Source organism: Alexandromys fortis, unplaced genomic scaffold, assembly GCF_014885135.2.
Source record: "Alexandromys fortis isolate MF-2015 unplaced genomic scaffold, M_Fortis_MF-2015_v1.1 scaffold_260, whole genome shotgun sequence".
Lineage (NCBI taxonomy): Eukaryota > Metazoa > Chordata > Mammalia > Rodentia > Cricetidae > Alexandromys > Alexandromys fortis.
Window position 1 is genome coordinate 1,292,099 of NW_026068136.1, and position 24,263 is coordinate 1,316,361.

At 46.8% G+C, this 24,263-nt stretch overlaps 1 protein-coding gene across 5 annotated transcripts in view; it reads left to right on the forward strand.

The window, feature by feature from the left end:
• Positions 1-24,263, forward strand: part of Tmtc1 (transmembrane O-mannosyltransferase targeting cadherins 1) — a 250,868-nt gene that overhangs the window by 138,986 nt on the left and 87,619 nt on the right. For all 5 annotated transcript variants that reach the window (XR_007589317.1, XR_007589318.1, XM_050126490.1 and 2 more), the window contains exons 9-10: positions 8,780-8,901; positions 17,934-18,101. Coding sequence is in view for 3 of the 5 variants with exons in the window: in XM_050126490.1 (XP_049982447.1) it covers positions 8,780-8,901; positions 17,934-18,101 (290 nt within the window). In the remaining 2 variants the exon portion in view is untranslated. The remainder of the gene's footprint in view (positions 1-8,779; positions 8,902-17,933; positions 18,102-24,263) is intronic.

A 24,263-nucleotide genomic window follows, 5' to 3' on the forward strand; every position in this document is an offset into this window, starting at 1 on the left:
GGGGGAGGGGTACCTGCTTAGGAGATGTCAGGGCATCCTGCATTGGGGGAAGGGGTACCTACCTAGGAGATGTCAGGGCATCCTGCATTGGGGGAGGGTACCTACCTAGGAGATGTCAGGGCATCCTGCATTGGGGGAGGGGTACCTACCTAGGAGATGTCAGGGCATCCTGCATTGGGGGCGGTGCCTGCTTAGCAGAAGTCTCCACACAAGTGTGGTAGGTAAGAAATTCTTTCTGCCAGTCACACATATCCATAGGACAAAGGGACTTAGGAAACACTTCTGATTCCTGCTTTGCCTGCCTCCTCAACCCCAGCAGAGGCAGATCCAGTCACCACTGCTGTATCTAAATCCATCCTTGATCCTCACTGAGTCCTTACTTCCCTCCCTTCCTGAGACACCCTTGTGAAGTTAAGTTTGTTGACCTTGGATTCTGTGGCTACTCAAGTTTGGGTCTGGAATGTTATCCAAAGGCCGTGTATTCAAGGCGTGGTCCCTAGCCTGAAGCGCTAAAGGTAGTAGCTTAGAGGGAGTTGGGCCACTGGGGGTGCCCACTGGGGCATTGGCTACACTCACTCTTTTTGCTTTTTGGCCACTATGGTGGGCTTCGTCCTTGCAGTGATGGGCTACCTTCCCATTGGACCAAGAGCAGCAATCCGACGAATGATGGACTAAAACTTCCAAAACTGTGAAGTAAACAAACCTTTCATCTTTCCCATTGATTACTCGGGCATTTTGTACAGCGGTAGATACCTGACTAACACAGTACCACTCCTGTGCCACCAACCAAGCCTGGGCACATGCGACCCACTTCCTGAAGGCTAGGTATCCGGTGAGGTCCGACCGTGCTCCTCCAAGCTCCTCCTCACTCCTGAGGCCCTTCTGTCCTAGTGAACCCCGAATGTCAATCACATTACATTCCTAGAAGAGCCATGCTCAGCAGTTTGTAAGTTACTGAATATCCAAGAGGTAAATTTAAAACAAGATTTAAACTTCAGAAGGCCGTTGTCCCCCAGCTTACTCTACATCTCTGTGGTCACTAGAATTTCTCTGCTGAGGACAGTGCCATCACAGTGTTTAATTTGTCACACCTAAAGTCATCGTCATCTCCCCCACAGTCCTTTTCAGATGTAGTATTGATTTATTATTCAGTAGCCACGGTCTGTGAAATCTGCCTTTAAAAAAATATTTGTGTGTGTGTGTGTGTGTACATGCACGAACCTGCGCCTGTATGTGCATTTGTGTGTGTGCATGCATGAGCTTGCACCTGCGGGCATGCATCTGTGTGGAAGCCAGAGGACAGCTCGTCAGTGGTCTCCTACCATATGGACCCCAGCTATCAAACTCAGGCCGTCAGGCTTGGTGGAGGCGCCTCTACTCACTGAGCCATCTCATTGGCCCCAGAATGTTACAGCTTAACCGGCTCCAGCCACCGAGTATGTGTATTATGTCTGGTCTCAGACATTGGGTTTCAGGAGAGTAACAACCACCTCAAACCATTTCTTGACCCCTCAAGCAGAACGTGTGACAAGGAGCACTGCTGTGTAGGCTGTAGAACACCTGAGCTTGTGTTCCTCTGATGGACTCCTCTGCTAGATGCCCTAAGGGGCGACCTCATCTGGCTTCCTCCACACTGAAGCACTGACCTCTGGTGGTGTCTCTGCCCTGATGTTTCTACCTTCATTTGGAGTTGGCTGTAGGAGGACAGCTTTGGAGTTAGTCAGGTGCAGGCATTTTGTTCTATTTTGTTTGGGGCTAGGAGGAGTCTCTCGGACTGGAAAGATGACTTGGCGAGTAAAGTACTTATGAAGATCTGAATTCGGATTTCCAGAATCCGTATAAAAGTCCAGCATGGTGGTGTGTACTGATGACCCCAGTGGTGAGTGACAGCCAGGTGGAGCCTGTGGGCTCTGTGGACAGCCAGCATAAGCCAAACATTGAACTGAAAGTCCCCTGAAAGACTGTCTCAAAAATAAAGTGAGCTGTAGAGAAAGACCCCTGTGTGAGCTCTGCCCTCCACACACGCCTTACTGGTGAGCACACACTTCCTCACACACTTGCACACACACACACACAGCGGGGGTGGGGGAGTGGGGAGTGCGGGGAAGAGAAGGAGATTGGACTTGAATTCTCAATCGTCCTGTTTGAACTTCCCAAGTGCTGGGATGGACCACCATGCCTGGCTTTGACCCTTAGTTCGAAACTTCCACTCCCTGACTGAACTGACAGGTAAGTGCTGAAAGCCACACTGAAATTTAGTGACAGCCTCCCCCGGCATGTATGTGTTCCTGCCTCCTCCTGTCCTCCACCAATACAGCCTAGCAGGTGGCTTTTATTGACCTCTCACAGAGGGATTTATAAGTTGAGTAGACGGTAGCTCATCTTGCCACCTCCTTCCAGTCTAACCCTTTCCAAAACAAGAACATGTAGGTTTCACTGCCTGTTTTCATGTTTGCTCAGAACCAAAGATGCCGATGAAGACAGTCATGTCTGACTTCCCCATGTCTCCCTAAATTAAATATTTTCATTCTAACTGGGTGAAGATTTATTTTGCAGCATTTTCTGCTTTGCTGACTTTTCTGAACTCCTTCCAGATGCTTCCCTAGCTTAAAGCAAATGCATGTTTCTGTACTTATTATCCTGTAAGTTACCTTTGAAGATGCCCGCGTTAATTCTTCTCTAAACGTTTAACAACATGTTTAAGCAAAAATCTGACTTTACACTTCCAAGTAAAGTTATGAATTATCTTCCGCTCAGGATAAGGCAGCCTGAGCACTTACTCCAGCCTTCCCCCTCATTTCACCCTGCCGAGTAATTGTCTAATTGTACACTTGAACGAGATAACCAGTGCAGGCAAGGAAGTTCAGACCGTTAATTAAATACAAATCAAACACTACGCTTTATTTGGGGGAAAAAAACCAACAACCTAGGTTCAAAATCAAAGACTAGAAACCCAAAATGTCGGTCTTGAATGCTGTGTGATTCAACCCGCCGCCGGCTCTGTTGTGTGTTTTAGCCAAGAGTCCAGGGTGGGAAAAAGCAGTGTTGAAACTGGCGGAGAGAAAGTGTGGAGTTACGCGCTCCCCTTTTGCCTCCTTGGGCGTATAGTCTCTGCATCCGTTTCCCCCTTTTAGCTTCTACCCTCTGAGCATTTACCAGGCATTATCTGTGCTCAAGAAAGGCAGGAAATGGCACCGCCAGCCTGAACCAGGCAGAGGACAGGGCAGCCACGCCGCTCTGCCACAGTTGAACTCATGCCTCCAATATCAGACTAGGAGAACAAACGGTTGTCCAACCTGAGAGATGGAGTATGCTCATCTCCTAGGGGGCTATCCTTGACCCTTCTTCTTAGAGCTTTGTCAGGGGTCCCGGCTGAGTGTGTAGAATTGGGAATGAGACAGCTGTGACCACCCCCCAGGAATCAGCTTTAAATTGTGTGTGTGTGTGTGTGTGACAGAGAGAGAGAGAGAGAGAGAGAGAGAGAGAGAGAGAGAGAGAGAGAGAGAGAGAGAGAGCGAGAGAGAGAGAGCGAGAGAGAGAGAGCGTGCACATGCGGAGGCCAAAGGACAAGTTTGCCTGTCCTTGGGCACCTTTCACCTTGTGTTGTGAGGCAGGGTCCCCTGCTCCTGTCAGGCTGTCTAGTAAACCCCAGGTCTACTCATTGCCACTCCCCCTGCATTGAGATTGCAGGACACTAGGACATCTGGCTTTTCACATGGGTGTTGGGTCCTCATGCTGGCAAGGCGAACATTTTATTGACTAAGCCATCCTCTCCAGACCCCATAATTGTGGTTTTTATGCAACACTGTAAATTTTTATAGCTTCACTGATCTTAAAAATGGGAGATTTACCAAAGGGCTGAAGCCTGTCGGGAAAGCAGTGGTCAACACCATATGGAGACAGAAACACGTGTGGGTGGGCTGGAGCCAGCCCCGCCAGCCCACCTGTGCCCGACTTCTAATCTTCCTTAGAACTGCATTTCTGTTTCTCTCCCTGCCGTCTTCTCTCCACTGCCCTGAACCAGAGCCAGCAGGACACGCAGGGTGAGAGCTGTAGCCATGGAGAACGGATTCACCTGGGTTTTGATAACATACTATCTGAGGCATACTCCTTTTCTCTCTCTTTGTTACAACATAAACATCACATTGCATTACTTTTATTTGAATGTCTCCTTTCTTTAGTAATTCTTCTCACAACACCTAATGATTATATTTGTGTGTGTCCATCCCTTAGCAAATATACTCAACTCCGCTGTTAACATCCTTGCTGCCATTTGTCCTTCCTTCCTGCTTCTTCTTTTGTACCTTCATTTCCATCATTTACTTTTTCTTGTTCCCAACTACACATGTTCACATGTTTTCCTTCCTTCTTTCTTTCTTTCTTTCTTTCTTTCTTTCTTTCTTTCTTTCTTCTTTCTTTCTTGATTTTATTGGGCTTTATATTTTTCCCTGCTCCCCTCCCTGCCTCTCCCCTCCCCTTCAACCCTCTCCCAAGGTCCCCATGCTCCCAATGTACTCAGGAGATCTTGTCTTTTTCTACTTCCCATGTAGATTAAATCCATGTATGTCTCTCTTTGGGTTTTCATTATTATTTAGGTTCTCTGGGATTGTGATTTGTAGGCTGGTTTTCTTTGTTTTATGTTTAAAAACCACTTATGTGTCTTTCTGGGTCTAGGTTACCTCACTCAATATGATGTTTTCTAGCTCCATCCTTTTGAGGCAAACTCCTCTTAAGAGAGGTTTGTTTGGCTCACTGTTTTGAAAACTCGAATTTTGGTGAGGGTTCCCTTGGACTGCATCATACCATGGAGGAAGTGTGCTTATAGCTCTCATTTGTGTGGTCCTCCTCATGAAACCTAAAGGGTTCACTCTTGGAGCTCATGCTAATGACCATATCAAATCTACTCACTTTGCAGGACCCCACCTCTGACGGCCATTATCAGGATATGTTTCCATACTCTTAATACTTTAAACATGAGCCTTGGGACTAAACTCCTGCCTGGGTCTGGAGGAACAATCAGTATTCAGAGCCTAACATAGAGATTCTAGGCAGGAGCTGTACTGTAGACAGACAAGCTAGTCACTGCCAGAGAGAAGCAGAGACTGCAAAGGCTGCTAGGAGAAGACTGTGCAGAGCCACCTAGAATATGGCCAGCAGTGTCATCATTGCTGGGGAATGGATTCAAGGTCCTCGGTGCAGAGCAGATGGATTCTCTGCAGTCTGGAACATGTCCTCGGTCTCTGAAGTGGAGTGCTGAGGGTCTCAGCCACCTGGCTCCTTCTGTTATCTCCATTGCTAAGAGAGTTGCTACATGTAACAGCTTTTGTGGTGCTTTGAATGAACCATAGAGTTAGATCTATCAAAGTGGAGAAACAGAGATTGATTTCTCGTAGACGTTAGCTTTCAAAGAGCTAAAACTGAAAGTCAGCTATCTCTACAAATTAAAACCGAATAAAAAGATTATTTCCAAAGTACTGAGTGTAGATTCAGGGATAGTGAGGAGCTGGGCATAGAGAAGGCACCCACTCTGGGGTTCATCGTCAGTGCTAGCCTAACATTCTGAGGGGGTGTTTGCTGTTGGTTAGTACTCCAGGTTCTGGACTGGAATGCCTCAGACTGTTCCCTGATTAACTGTCTGGAATTATCTGGGAAGAGAATCCTAATTAAAGAATTTCTTAGCCCGTGGGCATGTCTGTGGGGGGTTGTTTTGATTATTAATTGATGCAGGGAGACCCAGCTCACTGTAGCTGGCACTATTTCTTAGGCAATTGGTCCTAAACTGCCTAAGAAGCTACCTGGACATAACTTCCAATCACAAAGCCACACCAAGGTTCCTGTCTCACCTCTTTGCCAAGTCCCTTGGTTAGAGGTATGTAGAATAGTAGTCGGGCCCTCCTTCATATTCCCCCAGTGGTGGACTGTGACTTGGGAGTGTAAGCCTAATAAACCCTTTTCCCCTAAGCTGCTGGTGGTCAGAGCGTTTTAGCTCAGCAACAAAAAGAAAACCAAAGCAGACAGCTTGTGGCTTTTAAACACAGTCAACTGGCGCCTCAGTTTTTCCTGCTTTTTTACATTTTTATTTGGCAATTTTGGGAGATCCAAGAGATATATACACATGTATATATATGATGTATATATGCGTAACATTTGTCTGTACCTACCTGATGTGGAAGCCACTAAAATGACCTGTATCCCTCTCTTCTAGGGCTTGCTTCCCATAGGCCATTACTAACAGAAAGAAATCATTTGAGGGAACTTCAAACCGTACGGAATCTTTCCCAGAGACTTCATTACTCTGCATGTGGTAGTTAATAAGACAAAGATTTTAATAAAGTCCTGGTGACAAATCTTTTACTTTGCATAGTTAGAGTATTTGTAGTTCACGGTAGGGTATTTTATTTATGTCCATGATATTGTCTTACTCTTTTCTAGTTATTAAAAGTAATATAGTACTTTAAATATTTATGGGAGTCATTAAAGATGCAGCATGCGATACGGAAAGTTCTACTTGGTTTCCTCCTTTGTATTTTATTAGCATGTGTTAATTATACATAATGGGTTTCATTACAGCATTTTCATATATAATGTATTCTTGGCACTTTGCCCTCTATTATCCTTCTTGTTTCACTTCCTCTCTCCTGATCTTCCCACCTTGTACTCTTTCTGTCTTCATACTTTTTTAAAAAAAAAATTATCTCATGCCGGTTTCTTGTGAGATCCTGGGTGAGGGGTTGTGTACAGGAGCTCCAGCTGCTTACCTGAGGCTATACCGTTAATGGAAATGCCCCTTCCTCCCCTAGCAGCCGTTAGCCGCCTGGAGACCTGGTCAACTCTTAAGCTTTCTGTTTGTTTTTGAAGCTGTCTCCCTCTGCAGCCCAGGCTTGCCTCGGGCTGGCATGGTCCCCCTGCCTCCGCCTTCTGAGTCCTGGGATTGCCGGCTGTACCTCTAAGCTAGAACATCCAATGTCCTCCTCGATGTGTTTAACTAAAGCTCTTCAAGCACATCTACTGCATATAAACATGGAGGTGCAGGTCTGTCTACCGTGTCCGTTACAACACATGAGTATAAAACAGCCACTTTTGTAAAATGATTTTATTATATATAAATATATATACATGCATATTATCATATTCTTCCCTTCTCCCAAGTTCTCCTTACTACCCAACTTAAAGTTCTTTCTTAAAGAGCAAACCAAAAACACAATACAACAACAAAACACCCCAAACCTAGGAAACGAAACACAACATCACGCAAAGAGAAAAGAAAACAAATCAAAAAACACCCAGCTGTAACCACATAAAAGCTATGCTGCCCATTCTTGGTTGGTTAACTACTCCTGAACATGCCCCGGAGTGGTTGATACACCCGGGGTCACTGCATTAGAGAAAACTCATCCTCCCTTTCCTAGCAGGGATAGATGAGAGTTCTGTTGTTTGCGTTCGCCCGAGTGGCTAGATTTACATTCATTCATTCATTCATTCATTCATTCAGTTTTTTTTTTTTAAAAAAACAACAAAGTAAAATATAAGATAAAATAAAATCTATCTCAATAAAGTCAGACAGGCCAGGCCAACAGAAGGGAAGAGCCGGAGAGGGTACATGAATCAGAAGCCCATTGTGCACACACTCGGGAATCCCAACAACACTGTACATGCCGAGGAGCTGGTACAGACCCGTGCAGGTCCTGTGAGCTCACGTGAGCTTTGTTCATGTTGATTTAGAGGCCTTGTTTTCTTGGTGTCCTCCCTCCCTTCTGCCTCTTCTTCCTCCTATGGGCTCCCTGAACTCTGAGGGGAGGTTTCAGTTAATAGAACCTTTACAAGTTAATGTTTACTAGTTTTCATGACAAAGACTAAGAAACATCTTTACAAATACTCAAAAAAGGTCCTTTATCAATTTAGTGAGCTTCCTTCCTTTCTCTCCCCCCCCCCCTCTCGTTTTAAAAGACAGGATTTCTCTGTGTAGTCCTTGTCCTGCAGCTCATTCTGTAGACCAGGCTGGCCTCGAACTCACAGAGATCTGCCTGCCTCTGCCTCCGCCTCCCAAATTTCTGGGATCAAAAGCATGTGTCACCACTGTCCAACTCATAGTGGTTTTTTAAATTAAAAAATTTTGTAACCTGTTCTGGTAACCCATGCCTATGAGTTATTCATACATATGTTCTCTCATAGCCTACCGGGGAGGCTATGGGAGAAGGATTGTTGTGTGTCTCTTCTCTACAGAGAGAGATTGTGTCTCAAAACAGAACAAACAAGCAAGACAAACAAAAAAAACCCCAACCTAAATAAAAAAATCTGCTTTAGCTTAATTTGAGAGGTACCCAGAAACCTACAATTCAGCTGCCTGCACAATGACACCCCCAGTTTGGTCATCAGAACAGCATTTCCTTTATACAAAACTTGGCTCCTGCTAGAGACTCTTTTGGCCTCTTCTTTAGGAGAGGGTACCACTGTATCTCAGTGCCTGGCTCTGCCCAGCTGCTTTGCCCTCTGCACGATCTCGAGGCTGTGGGGGAGGGGTGGGGACAGAGTGTGCAGCAGAGTTCTCAGGCTTCCCAGAGCAGTGGGCGGTGGTCACCACCAGCTGTGTCTGTCACGTGTCTCTGGTGACAGGTGAGTGTTGGGCACAGATGGGTGCGTGGCAAGCTGGCACCTCTAAGCAGGTCATTTCAGCTCTCCGATGTGACCTCATCAGCTGAGAACCCGTGAGGTGGTCACGTGCTGTTTGGGGCAGAGTTGAGCCGAGATCCATGTATCCTTTCCCTGTTGTGTGTTTCAGAGGCTGGAGCACAAGGAAGTGTTGGCCGGCCTGCTGTTCCTCGTGTTCCCGTTCATTCCAGCCAGCAACCTCTTCTTCAGGGTGGGCTTTGTGGTGGCCGAGCGAGTCCTGTACATGCCTAGGTAATTATGCTCACCCACTGCGCAAGCCCCAAGAGCTCAGAGAGACGATCCTTTGTGCGGCAGTGGGTCAGTGGGTCCTTCTGAGAGACGGTCCTCTGTGCGGCAGTGGGTCAGTGGGTCCTTCTGAGAGACGGTCCTCTGTGCGGCAGTGGGTCCTTCTGAGCCCCGCCGCCATTTCCAGGGACCAGGCTGGCCCCTGCGCCCTAACTCACAGGCCAAGAGGTACAAGCTCACAGTGGAGCAGGAATCATAACTTCCCGTATTCAGGATACAAACAGCAGCATTACAATCCATTATAGTTGTGGTGTTTTTAAATACTTGTTGATTTGCCCAATATTACTGTGTTCAGTATCTTCTTTAACCTCCCCCCCTTTAATTTAGAAAGTAGGAATTAAAATGATATTTAGCTATGGCGTAGCTTTGCCCATCTGCCCTTTGTTTTAGCTTGACCGTCATCTTATTCGATGTCATTGTCCCAAGGCCACCTTCCTGGAAATGTTACTGAATCAGGGGACAGTCTTGTTCTGACATTTACTAGTTGTGTGACCTTGAGCAAGGAAGGCATAAAGCTTTTTTATATCAGATTTTCTCATTTTTAAAAGGGAGAAATTGGTGGTGCACACCTATAATCCCCGCACTTGGGAAGTGAGGCAGGACAATCAGGAGTTCAAGGCCATCCTTGGCTAGACTTGGTCTAAGAACAACTGGGGCTACATACGACAAAACATGGATGCTCTGACTTCTATTGCTGTGTCCTAAGCAGGGCTTCAGAGTTTCCCCTTTACTTCAGGATTCAGGTGAAAATAAAACTGCACTATAAAGAAAATGTCAGTATTTGCCAGAGGAAGTGCCTGCCTCTGAGAGCCAGACTGGATTTGCTTCTATCAAACTCAGCTCAGCAGAGTGTCAGTACCTACCTAGCCTTCATCCCAGAGATGGCTGTCCTTTCCTCTCGGGCCTGGCCTGGTACCTCGCACTCTTGCTGAGGGATTGTTTCTTCCATCAGAACCTGACCGTGCCACCCTGTACCCATCGTAGCTCCTGCCCCTGCAGAGGGATAGTCTCAGCAGACGCCAAAGCCTCTTGGTCAGAGAGGTCTGTTGGCTTCCTCCCCTTGAGCATGATCCTGGGGCTGGTAGAAGGTCAGGTGCCTCAAGCCCTCCCTTGAGTTCTTGGTCTTCCTGACCACGTGAGCTGAGCTGTTGAGGACAGTAGGTAGAAACACATATGACGGCTTTCGTGCAGGCACCTGGAAAGCAGCAGTGGCATTCACATCCCTGGCCAGAGGCAAGGAATGCTTTTAGGGGACTGCGGCCTCTCGCTGGCTTTCTTCTAAATGAGCATAGGAGGTAGGGGGTGCAGACACCTGAATCCCTTCTGGTGAACAGCTTTGGAATTCCACAGTGGAGCCAAGTTCTATCCAGTTTCAATCCATGTCCCGAATGATTTTAGGGTCTCGCTATGTAGCCCTGGCTAGCCTAGAGCTTGGCATGTAGACCAGATTGACCTTGAACTCAGAGAGATCTTCCTGGTTCTACTTTCCAAGTACTCAGGATAAAGGTGTGCAGCACGTAGGCAGCTAGGGTCTCAGCTCTCGAGGACTTGTTACAATCTTACAATCTTTGTTGATGGATGTCAGGGGTTATTGAGGCCCAGGAAGGGAAGGCTACCCACTCTTGGTTAAAAGAATGGAATACTTCTGGTCCTCAAGGAGACATGACATTCTGGTTGGTGCCAAGGATTAGAACATTGTAAATTATTATGTCCTCCCTTTAGAGTTAATGCAGCTCTAAAGAAAATTTTTAAATAAAAATAATTACTGTAACTGGGCCTATCAGTCACCTACCAAGATACCACCCCTCAGGAAGAGTGTGATACCTAAAGCCATGCCAAGGAGATGGGAGGACTAATTATCCCTCTAATGAGATAAAGTACTTAATCCTTCCCTAAAACCCCAGCCTGTGCAGTCACTCACAGAGGCCCTGACATATAGCTCTGCTAAACTCGCCTGTTCTTTTCAGTTACTCCGAGAAATGTAACTTTCCTTTTCCTTTTCCTTTTTTTTTTTTTTTTTTTTTTTGTATTCCTTTTTTCAAAGCCTGCATACACTTTTCCTTGACGCTTTGGGCTTTCTCTACCCTTCGTTTTCTCCCAAACCCCAATAAAATTGTTCTCAAGCTTCCTTTCAAGTCCTATAGACTAAGGACCCTCAAAAGAAAACCCCAATTTTATGCCCTAACTAAGAGAAGGGAGGGAAGGGAAAGGGGAAGGAGGAAGGAAGGATGCCTAGCTATCAGTGTTCCTGGAGAAACTGAGCCTCCTACCCACCATGAGACCCCAGCCAGCCTCTGAGAAACCTCCTGGGTCCAGCAGCTGGAGGACTGATCTGGCTATCTTATAGAAAAGCCAGATTGAGCCTGACCCACGATCTGCTTTTATCTTCCTCCTTCATGATTAACAATGCACGCCACTTCTGTTCTCCTTCCAACCTGAACCAGAAAAGGGCTTTTCTTATTTGCTGCCAGAAATCTTTGGATGAAAGAGACAGAACTTGGCTATTTGCTTGGCTTCTGGGGTCAAAGTCTTACCATCAAAACACACAGAAATAACATTTTCTTGCTCTGATAAATGTCACTTCTGTGCATGTCATAGCTGAGCAGAGAAGGGAGTCTGGGGGCTAAAGTCATTTTTTTTTTCACAGAAATTTTGCTCTTTTATCCTGACTTCAAGAGAAACATATTGTATGGCTATCTTTCTAGCTATACACACACACACACACACACACACACACACACCGGAAGAGGGAAAAAACAACTAAAACTGCATAGAATTGATGAAGCAGAAACAGCTGATGAAAGATGTAGGGTAACAGAGAAAACAGGTGAATATTCACCCTTGTGCCCTGCACGCCAGCTGGGATCTTTCACTTTAGGAGCAGAGAGCGTATCCCCAGCTACTGCAGGGGAACCAGAATGAGCAGAGAAGGGGACAGACTCCCCAGGGCTCAGGGAGGGCAGGCGTTTAGAACAAGATCACACCACACTCTTAGAAAGCATTCAAAGGTGCGCTTGCAGGGATAGTTTATATCCAAATCAAAGTGGGTGTGAGGGGAGAACTGCTTCTGTGTTTGTCTCTGACCTCTGACATTGTACATGTTAATAAGTCCATGGCCACATGCCTTCCACACACTGCCCGTCTGTGTTACACTCTATGACATACATTGTAGATAAACTCAGTACTTGAAGCAAATACTACCGTACAAGTGAGCTTGTAGTTCCAAGGATATTTTTCACGTGTGTTCTTAAAAATGCTTGGGATTGTCTTGTAAGTCAGACCTTTTGTTCAAGCAGGACTTTGAAAAACTGGGTTATTTATAGTTCCAGTCACACGCTTCATCCGTGTGCGAAGAATCACACAGCAATAGCTCTCATGAACACGAAAACCGTCCACATGGCAACATGGCCTCTCCCCTTTTACTCAGTTTTTGAAACTTGCTCACATACAGTATTTCATGTAACCCTTAGAGGTAGGTTTGCAGATAGTATTAATCCCGTAATAGACACAGTTAAGCCTCCAAGGGGTTAAGTGACTCAGGCCACAGAGCCATTGAATTCTCTTGACTCTGTTCTGATTTTGGAGCTCTCAGGAGTTCCCTTTCTGTCGTCCGGAAGCTCCAGTCTCCTCTTGGACCCCCGCAGCCCCTCTACTTGCTAGTGACCTGAGGTCGTAGGACCCTGCTGTCTTTGCAGGGCACTGGTGCAGAGATACCTGTTCTGACCTGGATCATATACAAATGTTATAGGTTTTCTGCCTCCCAATCTACTCAGCAGAAACTAACTGCCTGCCCCTAATATTACAGCACAAGAATCTTAATGTTATCATTTGTTATTTAATTTACAGTGGGCATCGTTCAGCATAAAATAATGTCCTCTGACAAAGGAAGGCAATTAAGAGCTTGTGAATTTAAATAATTTACCCCAAATAAGCAAATGTCAGGGTTGAGATACAGACCCAGGATTTTGTGCAACTTCAGAGACTTGCTTTATCTGCCAGGAAAAGGCCTCATAAATCTTAGTGCTGTTGGGTGAACTATGAGGGGGGAACAGAAGCATTGTATTGTGAAGAGCCCAAGAGAGAATTATGTCCACTATCAAAATGGGAACCAACGGCAGTTGCCCTGGTTATCCTGAGGACACACTGGAAAATGACCCAGCAATCTTTCATAGAGAATCACGTGTGAAGAAACTTCCCATCTCAACCCAGGAGCACAGCACCTCATGCAGGGACCAGGGAGCTGCTCAGCAGTGCCACTAGGATTTCTTAGACTGAATGAACTCTCACCTCCGAATACATTCAGTCCGCTGGAGAATTCCCCATCGAACATTTGAGATGGGAAAAAGTAGGGCAGAAGTGGGGGTACTCTTAGTATTGGCTTCTCAGCAGTCACCACTGGTGTGGGGCACAACCACCACCAGCTCTCAGCTCAATGCTTCAGGGCTTTCCTTCTGAACCATATGGGGATAACACCCACGCAACTGGAATAAAACCTTACCATGAGATCACTTGTGAGAAGCAGCATCAACGGGGCACAGTGAAGTCAGAGGACATGTTCCTCTAGACCCTTCAGAGGAAGAGCTTAATAAAACTAGAGGGTTGTGGCCATCTTGTAATGTTAGCTTTATCTGTAGATAGTCTCAGTGGATTGTTGGGGCTTGTCCACAAATTAGGTACTTTCAGCTGTGCTTGGTGGTACAGGCCTGTGATTCTAGCTACCCCATAAATCCTTCATCACGGTACGGACATGTTGATTAAATCTCTTTCTTTTAATTATCTTACTGAAGTTGGGTTGCCAAAACTGACTGTGACCCTAAGTCTGATAACACTCCCAAGTCTGATGACCTGATTTTGATTCCTGGAAACCACATGGTAGAAGGAAAGAACCTATCTCCACATCTCTACAAGTTATCCTCTGACCTCTGCATGTACACTGTCACACACACACACACACGCACACACACACACACACACACACACACACACACACACTGTATCTCTCTAAGACAAAAGGAGGGAGGAAGGAAGGGAGGGAGGAAGAGAAAAGGAGGAAAGGAGGGGGGAGGGAGGGAAGGAGGAAGGAAGGGAACCTTGTGATGACTACAGCCATTTGCTGATGGCTCTGCAAACTGCTTCTGAGTTTGAGCTATTGGCTTGTGGCTCTGCAGGCTCAGACTTTGTCCAGTGCTGGGTTCATGTGGGCTCCTGTGTGTTCTGCGTGGAAATCTCTGGTCAGCAGCCCAGAGATTTCTTAACCAGAGTCACTGGAGCAAGGTAGACTCACGTTCCATCTCCCTGCAGAAAAAAGCATGTAGTTTCTCATTTGCTTGATTTTCCACTTCCTCTGTGGCCTTGTCCCGCCCCTGGCAATAGAAGGAACATGTTTCTTTTGCCCCCTGCTGGGAGCTGCGCGGAAACAGATGTTGAAGGGTGAAGTTTCAGGGTGGAGGAGTCTCTTACTCGCTGTGGTGTCTACATCGGAAGGAATGTAATGGTTCCCCCAAAACTGCAAACCTAGCAGAGAGTCCTTTCAATGGCTTAGCATTTCTGAAACCATGCGTCAATTCAAGGACTTCAAAAAAAAAAATTTTTTTTGATACAAAAATCAATGCCAAATGGCAAGGGGGCTTCTCCTCCATTCTCACAGAGCAGGGACCAGCCAGCTGTATGGCCCATGAGTTGGGTCTGCCCTCCAATGTTTTTACAAATAAATTTTGTTGGAGTATAGACATGCCCACGCATTTACAGGGCGTGTGCTTGGTCTTACATAAACAGAGTGAAGGAGACATGATAGAGGCCTTGTGGCCTACACAGAGACGAAAGAACTCCCCCTCTGCTCTCCAGAGGTCTAGATAGCTATGTCCAATAAATGGAATTGACAATAAATAGATTGACAGGAGCAAAGGCAAACAAGTGTATTAAAGTTCACGGACAGCACAGCAACTCAGAAGCTCGGAGAACGCCAAAGCTTCTGTGCTCTCCTCTCAGGGAGGAGGCCAGCGAGACACGTAGGTGGATCTAGAAAGAAGAACGGACGGTGGACAGACACAGTGCCCCGGGTGGGGACAGTGAGCTGAATTCTTTAAACTGGGAACTTAAAGAAAGCCTTTCCATGTGTTTCTGTGAAAACAGTACTGAGAGACATGAAGAAGGGAGGCCGGGATAGGGAAGGTCAGAGGCCTTGAGTGTGCTGCTTCCGTCTAGCAGATAAATGCAGGGTGTTGAGACAAAGCTTCGTGAGCCCTGATATATAAAACGTCTGCACTCCTCACTGCCTAGCCTTTTAGAGAAGAAGTTTGCAATCCTCTCAACTTTAGCATTCTGCCAAAGGCTGCATGTCTGGCTTGTTGAGCTTTGGGGCTGTAGGTAAGTTCTTCAACTCATCCGAGTTTTCAGTGTCTTCACTTAGGACGTGGATAACACAGAGGATTTGAAGTTCGTGTCAGAAAACATATGCAGAGTCCTATCCTTGCCCTGCGAATGCTGTTGATAACTCAGTGATGCTCTTAGCACGGTGCCTACTACAGAGGATATACAAACTGGCGAGGGTTTCAGTCACTGTCTGCTGACACTTCAGTGCCCTGTAGTGCCGCTGCTGGGGTTGCACCCCTTCCTCCCTGCTGTTCTGTCCTAGGGCAGCTCTGGTTCCTACAGCTGGTGAGGTCTCATGAATACAGAGCTAAGATGAAAGGCTGGCTATATCGTGGGTGGGGCTGGGTCCAGCCTGCCACATCAGAGACCCTTCAGCAGGGCAGCATGCGGGGCAGTACAGGGTCCGAGTTCCTGGCTTAGTCCCACTGGTTCTCTGTTCACTAGATACCTGACCTAATCCGACATCCTTAACCACCCTCTTTACCAGCATCTTCCTGGATTTGGATTAAGAGTCCACGGCATCCCTAGCTTTGTGAGAAGTCATGGCGCTGAGTCAGAAGGTGCTAACCGCACAAGATGATCGCTCCCACCCCGCAGCAGTCTTTGTGTGGAGGAGAGCAGCAAGAGTGAGCCTGAGATGCAAATGTCCCTATGGCATGCTCTCCATGCATTTCAGGGCTTCTCTCATATGCCTGCAGGTTCTTACTTGACCATGTTGAGATGCCCATTTTTCCGTAGCTTGATTCTTTTTCATAGAGCATAGTATAACACACATGCTCTAGATTTAATCTACTTACTCATTTACTGTTTCTTGCCTATATTCCAGGATTGTGTTACAGTCTTGCTTATTCACTGATAAGTTCTTGGTGTCTGTAATAGTTTTATATATAGTATTCAGTAAATTGTGATGAGTGAGGGTAGGCCCTCAAGTAAGCTTGATCCTCAACACCTGTGGAAAAGTGGGAGGAGAGAACCAACTCCACAGAGTTATCCTCGGACCTCCACACAAGTGATATTCTCACATAGTAATACTTAAAAATAAAATTCTTTTAAAAACAAATTATAATATAGGAAATGATGAACTCCAGTGGACCTTCTCATGGTCCCAGATTAGTTTGAGGGGTGAGGGAACCTGACCAGGGCAGAAGCACAGGCAGCAAGGAACCTTGCACACTCGAGCAGCCATTATGGTCAGGCATTGAAATAACATTTGCACAACCGGTTCCACAGAAACAGTGTATTTGTAGAGCAACCCCACGTCTCTAAGGTCAGATATGGATACTGCAATGTGAAAAAACTTTTGCTCATACTGGAGACTCTTCTGGTTTGTATAAGGCACAGAAGGACCTGTGCCAACTGAAATCAGTACTTGGGGTCACATCTGGGAACACTGGCTTCAAGTTAGTTCTTGGCCCCCCATGGAGGTGGGATGTTTGGAGAAATCTGTGTTCTCTGGAGACTATTCTGCCAACAGGAAGCACCTCTGTAGGTGTGTGAGTGGTGGGAGGGACCATGTGCTTTCAGAGATGAAACTTTTAGAGGGAAACTGGGGCGGAGCTAGTGAGAAAACCTTACCAGTCCAGCTCAGGGGGCAGCCTGTGCGTGGGTGGCTTTGGGAAATGGAAAGACGTTAGCTGTCTCTGGTCCTCCATAGTAGTCCATTCCTCCCAGATGGCCCTCTAGGCTACGGGGGTAGGACCTGCAGTGGCCCCGGCTCTAAATTCAAACACACCTTGTGATGGAGGCGTGAGGAAGCCTGGGTCAGCACGTCTCCTCAGGTCCCGCGTAGGATGTTCACACCCAAGGCATTGAACCTGTGTCTTCACACCAGTACAGGAGAGCTAGTGCCATCTTGTGAGAGCCTTAGACAACCCACACTTGTCTGTGACAGTGGAATTCATATGTGTTCCTCTAGCACAGGGCAGGCCTGTTTGTCCTGATGGTATGCTTGGGGAACTACCTACCCACAATGAGCCCAACCCGCAGTGACTGTCTTAGTCATGGTTCTGTTGCTGTGAAGCGACACCATGACCGTGACAACTCAGTTTCAGAGGTTTGGTCCGTTATCATCATTGTAAGGAGTGTGGTATCACAGAGGCAGAGCTAAAGTAGGAGCTGAGCTCCTACTTTATATCTCCTGATATATAGGCAGAGAGACAGACCAGGGCCAGCATGGGCTTTTGAAACCAGTGGCACTTTCTCCAGCAAGGCCACGCCTCCTAATCCTTCTAATCCTTTCAAATGGTGTCACTCTCTGGTGACAGAGCATTCAAATACATGAGCCTGTGGGGACTAATTTTGTTTAAACCACCACAGTGACCCATGACCCACAGTGACCCCTGACCCACAGTGACCCATGACCCACAGTGACCCATGACCCACAGTGACCCCCTGACTCACAGTGACCCCCTGACCCACAGTGACTCCCTGACCCACAGTGACCCATGACCCACAGTGACTCCCTGACTCACAGTGACCCCCTGATCCACAGTGACTCCCTGACCCATAGTGACTCCCTGACCCACAGTGACTCCCTGACCCACAGTGACCCCTGACCCACAGTGACCCCTGACCCACAGTGACCCTGCTCTTGTGCTGTGTTCCAGCATGGGCTACTGCATTCTCTTCGTGCATGGACTGAACAAGCTGTGTGCTGGGCTGAGCCGGTGTGGGGCCACCTCCCTGATGGCGTCTACTGTGTTGCTGCTCCTGCTTTTTTCCTGGAAAACCGTGAAGCAGAATGAAATCTGGTTGTCGAGAGAGTCCTTATTCAGGTATGATAAAGCAGGTAAATGTGTATTTCTTCTCACTCTTTTGCTGATGACAGATTTGTTTCCCAGTGAAGTAACGTGGGTATGGCTCTTTGTGATAATCTGGAAAATCACTTTTAATAAATTTGAAGTTTGGGGGGTTTAATTTTAGGATCTTAAAAGTAATTTGTAAAATTTAACATGCACTCGCTCCGAGTGGATTTATGAGCGTGAGGAGATTCTGGGTCTGTGAAAGTGGGTGGAAACAGCCACTGATGAGGGGGGCGGTTTAGTCACTCACCAAATGAGATCACTCGGCCCGGGGCAAGGGAAGGTGAGCACACAGCAGGAGGGTAGGACAGGCAGTGACTTCTCTGGAATATTCCAGGGCATTAAATCATAGTCCGCGGCCTCTCTGTTCATCATTGTTTATTTTAAACATTCGTTTAGGTGAGGAAATAAAAGACTTCCTTTTCTGGTGAGGGTTTTTTTCCCCTCTGTGATGGAACATTTTTCTGAACACAAGCATGTTGCTGGGTTGGTGCTAACAACTCGGGGTAGAGCACTTGCCAAGTACACTGGGTTATATCCATATCCCTAGCATCATTCATACGTGAGTGTGTGTACTGATGTGCATATGTGTATATGGTATGTGTATATACACATGTATGTGAATGTATGTATACCTATTTATAAATATGTAAACACACATCATATATACATAAACACATGTGCATATATGTACATGTACTGTGTTCATTGTGCATATTTACATAGACATGCATATGTGTGTGTTAATCTATAGCTTACAACCTGTCCCAAAGTACAAATATTAGTATTAGTTGTGAAGAAGTTAATGTAATGTATAGATGAATGAATGAACAAATAAGGCAGACGTTCCCCGGGCTCTGCTACCTTTTGAAAATAATGTGTCTGAGGCTGGGTGTGGTGGTGGACTCGGAAGGCAGAGCCAGGCAGATCTCTGAAACTTCGAGGCCAGCCTGATCTACATAGAGTTCCAGGACAGTCAGGGCTACACTGTGAGATCCTGTCAGAGAGAGAGAGAGAGAGAGAGAGGAATGTGTTTTGATCTTATGACCCTGCAACATAGGCATATTTATTTATTTATTTATTTACTTACTTATTTATTTATTTATTTATTAAAGATTTCTGTCTCTTCCCCCCAGCCGCCTCCCCTTTCCCTCCCCCTCCCCCAATCAAGTCCCCCTTCCTCGTAGTGTGCCTGCCTGGGTATCATTGCAGCGCCGGTTCCCACAGGGCGACTGCTGTGGGGTAAGGCTCTTTGTTTATCATACGTAACAATGGTTTCGTGTTGACACTCTCTGCGTGAACACAAGGGATTTTGACCACTCTCATTCTCTGTTCAGTCTTCTGTGTCCTGTCCAGTGATCACCTCCTTCCACACTAATACCCTGGAGTTACAAGTGGCTGAGAGTCATCACATGGACGTGGGTGCCGGGAATCAGGCACAGGGCCCTGTAAGAGCAGCTCCTTTCTGCACGTCTGGACCTCTCCAGCCCCCTTCCCTTTGTGGTGGCCCAGTGAGTCCCTTAGGATTGTTCATAGCTGAAGGTTTACCCAAGGTTAGACCACTAAGGACAAAGACTCTTTCTATCTTGCAGCTGTTTCGTTTCTGCTTGTTTAAATGTGTTCTTTCCTTCGCAGACCTGATAAAGAGCTCTTGGGCTTTACCCTAGCCACCTCATTCACTGTGGTCCTCACAGAACACAGGCCCCTCCCTCCTCATCCCTCAATCTGGGGGCATAGAAGTTCAGACACAGAGCTTCCTGCTGGTCTCTCGGTTTAATCTTTCTCTCACTTTCAGTGGTTGACTTTTTATGGAACACTTCCCAGCCGTTCTGCTTCTGTGTCCAGCACTTCCCCTGAAGATGCCACACATTGGGAATGGCATTTATATGATATTTACTCCTTAATCAAAGCAACTTAGGTTGCGGGGGTGGGAGGCAGTGTTTGCTCCAAGGATAGTAGCCTAGAGTTCAAACCCACTGCAGCTAATTCCAGTAGTTAAGAAATAAGTAAAAACAATGACAGGACTGGAGTGCACACTGACTTTGCAGCCCAAACTTCCTGCCCCTTTCGGTAGAAGTTTGTTGGGAGTGAGTAGTTGGTCACTATATATAATACAACCGTCTCACGGCTGTGCTGAAAGGGACTTTGGCCGGGGAGGCCTTGGAAGATCAGGTCAGTTTTTGTGTCAGGAGCAATCAAAACAACTGATAACTTTAAATAAGACTTTGATGCTGTCTAAGTCCTGGGAAAGCTGGAGGCTTATAGAGCCTTTTCTTCATTAAGGCTGGATGTGTATGGGACTTCCTCTGTGAGGAGTAACGCTGAGCCCACTTGGACACTTCACTGCCAGCTGCCGAGGCAGGACAGAGTGAAGGCAGCATCGGGACTTAGGCTTTCTGGCGGCATGCTAAGTTCACCTGCTTAACTGCTTCTCTGGGGAAAAATAGAGAAAACGGTGCTCATCATCCAAGCGCAGAGGAGAAGAACACAGGATGACAGACAGAGGGGAAGGAGCCTGGGAGGGGAGGACGCCTTGGAGGGCCTGGGAGCCAGTTAGAGCAAATGTTGCTGGAACCCTCTCAGCATCAGCTACTCCCCAACTCTAGGAATGAGCTTGATCTTGGCTTTGGTTGGAATTTCTGCCCAAATAGTTACCAGGACTCTGTCCTCCTCGTCTGTACTACAGGGTACAGCAGTTGGCGTCTGCCCTAGAATGAAATGGTGATGTGTGGTAGGTGGGCCCTCGGCCCAGTGTTTGACTGAAGATGAGCAATACACAAGCATCACCATCTGTTGTGACAGGCTGAAACCTTGGACCAACGCAGAGACCAAAACTGAGGAGGGATTTACTCCCCTCCTTTGCTTTGCTCTGATGCTCTGGCTGCCATTAGTAATGCCTTAATGTTTAGTCCCTAGCTACGAATTTGAGATGGTTCTACCACCCTGCTCTTGAGTAACGTGAACTAAACAAGCTGCTGTTCTAAACCCTGGAGAGACGTCTGATGAAGGTGTCTGCTTTGTTGTTGTTGTGTTTTGTTTTTTACTCTTTCTTCTATTTCTCAAGTCCTCTACCAATAAGAGGTGTGAAGGAGACATGGGAAATGCATGTGTTAAATGCTGTGCGGGACGGGCTGGAGAGACAACTCAGTGGTTAAGAGCACTGGCTGCTCTTCCAGAGGACCTGGGTTCCTGACACCCAGGTGACAGCTCACAACCGCCTGTAACTCCTGGTCCAAGGAGTCAGATGCCCTCTGCTGGCCTCTGAGGGCACTGCACCGACTATATGCTGGCAAAGCCCATGTACCCATAAAATAAGTCTTAAAAAAACAAAACAGAATGCTGTTTGTTGGCATGACGCCGCGACCTTGGCACTTAGGAGGTGTGTACACCCACACTAATCTGGTTTTGGTGAACATTATGGTTCCTCAAGTCTCTTATTGGCATGATAGAAATAAACAGAATTTACGATGTTTTAATGGTGGGGGTGCCCAGAGCAAACACGAGGATCACCCCCACCTAACTGGGTTTGCATCTTTCTCCCTCTCTTCTTTCTGTTATCACCGTTCTGTTCTCTGCTCCTGTGGTTTGAATTCTTCTGCACACAGCATGTTTCCTACCTGTGGCTTTTACAATGTCTTCCAGGCCCACTCTGGTGTCACGCGCTGCACAACCTCCTTTTGTAAAGCTGAATGATATTCTGTTGTACATATAAGTCACAGTTTGATTTTTTTGTTCATCTGTTTATGGGCCTTGTAGTGCGATTATTTTGCTCTTTTTTGGGGTCCTGCCACCCAGCTCCCAAATAAGATACATATGGAGGCTTATTCTTGGTTATGAATACCTGGCCTGAGCTTGGCTTGTTTCTTGCCAGCTTTGTATGAGTTATCCCATCTGCCTTTTCCCTCTGGGCATTTCTCTTTCTTATTTCTGTATGTCTTACTTTCACTCTTACTCCTTGTTCTTTTGCCCTGTGCCCCCCCCCCCCGCCTTATTTCTCCTTCTATTTTATCTCTGCCTGCCAGCCCCACCTATCCTTGCTCCTGCCTCACCGTTGGCCATTCAGCTCTTTTTTTTTTTTAGACCATCATGTGTTTTAGACAAAGTATCAGAGTTTTACAGAATTTAAACAAATGCAGCATAAGCAAAGTTGCACATCTTAAAATAATATCCCCAACAGCCTTATGTTAGTATATCTTGATTATGGTGAATAAGGGGGAAGCTGTTTGATACTGACCCTGGCAGTGATTTCTTAGATATCACAATGAAGGGTAAGCACAGACCAACAGAAGCAGAAATGAAGAAATGGGGCCACATCAAACCGCAAGGCTCCTATAGCTGGGTGTGATGGTCGTGGGGTCATTAGCGTGAACCGAGAGCTTGGGCTCCACAGAATGGTTGTTTTCAACATGCCAGGGATAATTGCAGCCGAGGGCCTGGTTAGAAAACGGAGCTCTGGCAGACTCCAGGTGGGAACAGAAACCAGTTCAGCCATCCTTAGACACAGCACAGAAGTTCTGCAAAGGATTGAAGATAGAGTCATCACGTGGCCCAGCAGTGTGCCCCTTAAGCCACGTAAGCAGTGATGTTTCATTGTGGTCAGCTGAACAGACTCTCACTTGCTTTGTTGCTGCTGCTGTTGTTGTTTTAGTTTGTTTTTTGGGGTTTTTGAGAAAGAGTTTCTCTGTGTAGCTCTGACTGTCCTGGAATTCACTCTGTAGACCAAGCCGGCCTCAAACTCACAGACATCTACTTGCCTCGCCTCCCGAGTGCTGGGATTAAGGTGTCTACCACCACTGCCTGACCCACCACTTGCTTAAGCAAGGCGTTTGATGCTTCCACAAACTTCATTTCATCAATTATAGAATAATTATTTCTTTAATAATTTAAGTTAGCATAGACTTGATATGGCAATATTAATGTCAATAAATCTTATCAATAGGGATGTCAGCCTACATTCAGCCCTCTGGTAATTCGTGTTTGTACTCAATCTCAAATTACTGAAAGGAAGGAAGGGAGGGAGGGAAAGAGGGAGGAAGGGAGGGAGGGGGGAGGGGGGGAGAGGGAGGGAGGAAAAAGAAAGAAAGAAAACAAAAAGAAGGGTTAACTGAAGGAAGGAAGGAAGGAAGGAAGGAAGGAAGGAAAAACAAATTATCCTCAGAGCTTCACCTCTGTTGGCTGCTCAGTTCTGCTGCTATTCATGGCTGAGCTCACTGTGATTTGTTGATCCTACCCACTTATAAGAATTTCTTTCTCCTAACTGTACACATGGCCTCACCCTTGTAAGATCCTGAGAATCGGCTCCCTGGCCATTTTATCTCCCAGCCCCTGGCACAGCATGGTGCCGAGTGAGCACCACACAGATGCTAAAGGACTGTAGCGTTTACTTCTGTAAACTGGTTTAAGCCACCAGACTTCTGGGATGCTGCATACATTCTAGACTCAGTCATGGGGTCAGTCAGCGTCTTGATGCCAAAAGAGGAAGCCAGCATGTGGGAAGAGAGAGAGAGAGAGAAGCCACAGAGTGAGGACAGCGTTTGTCAGATCTCGTCTCGTGCCTTGAAGGGCAGTGTTGGTACTGAGCTGTGCTTTCTCACTTTATGGAGTCCACCTCGCCTCGCCTTCTTGTGCCTTTGTGTTGCAGACACATCACTTAGGCCACTTCACTTTCTATTCATAAGTAAAAAGCCTTCACCTGCAGCAGACATGAGAGAGAAGGGCATGCCCAGAATCCCTCAACAAGGGGCAGTGTCTGTATCATCTTCTGCAGGGTCTGACTTAGCTACATCGTCTCTTACATCAGGTCCTCTGCCCACTGCACTCTAAGATGCAAGGGCAGACTGGGCTGGACAGTTCAAGGCTTTGTGTCCAGGTGGTGTTCTGCTCCTTCAGGTTTTGCTATGCCCCGACAGAAAGCCTCAGCCCAGATGACCACACCTTACCAAGCCCCAGGTGTGTCTCCAGCAGAGAGAAGGGGCCCCATGCTTCCTGCAGAGAGCATCTCGTTCATCATCCAGTTGTGCAAACCTGGCCAAGGCCTTCACTCCTTCCCTGTGCAGTCACTCACGTAATTCACAATGCTCAGATATCTGTTGGACGTGAGAACTGTTGGCATTCAAAGGCAGCTCATGAAGCTGG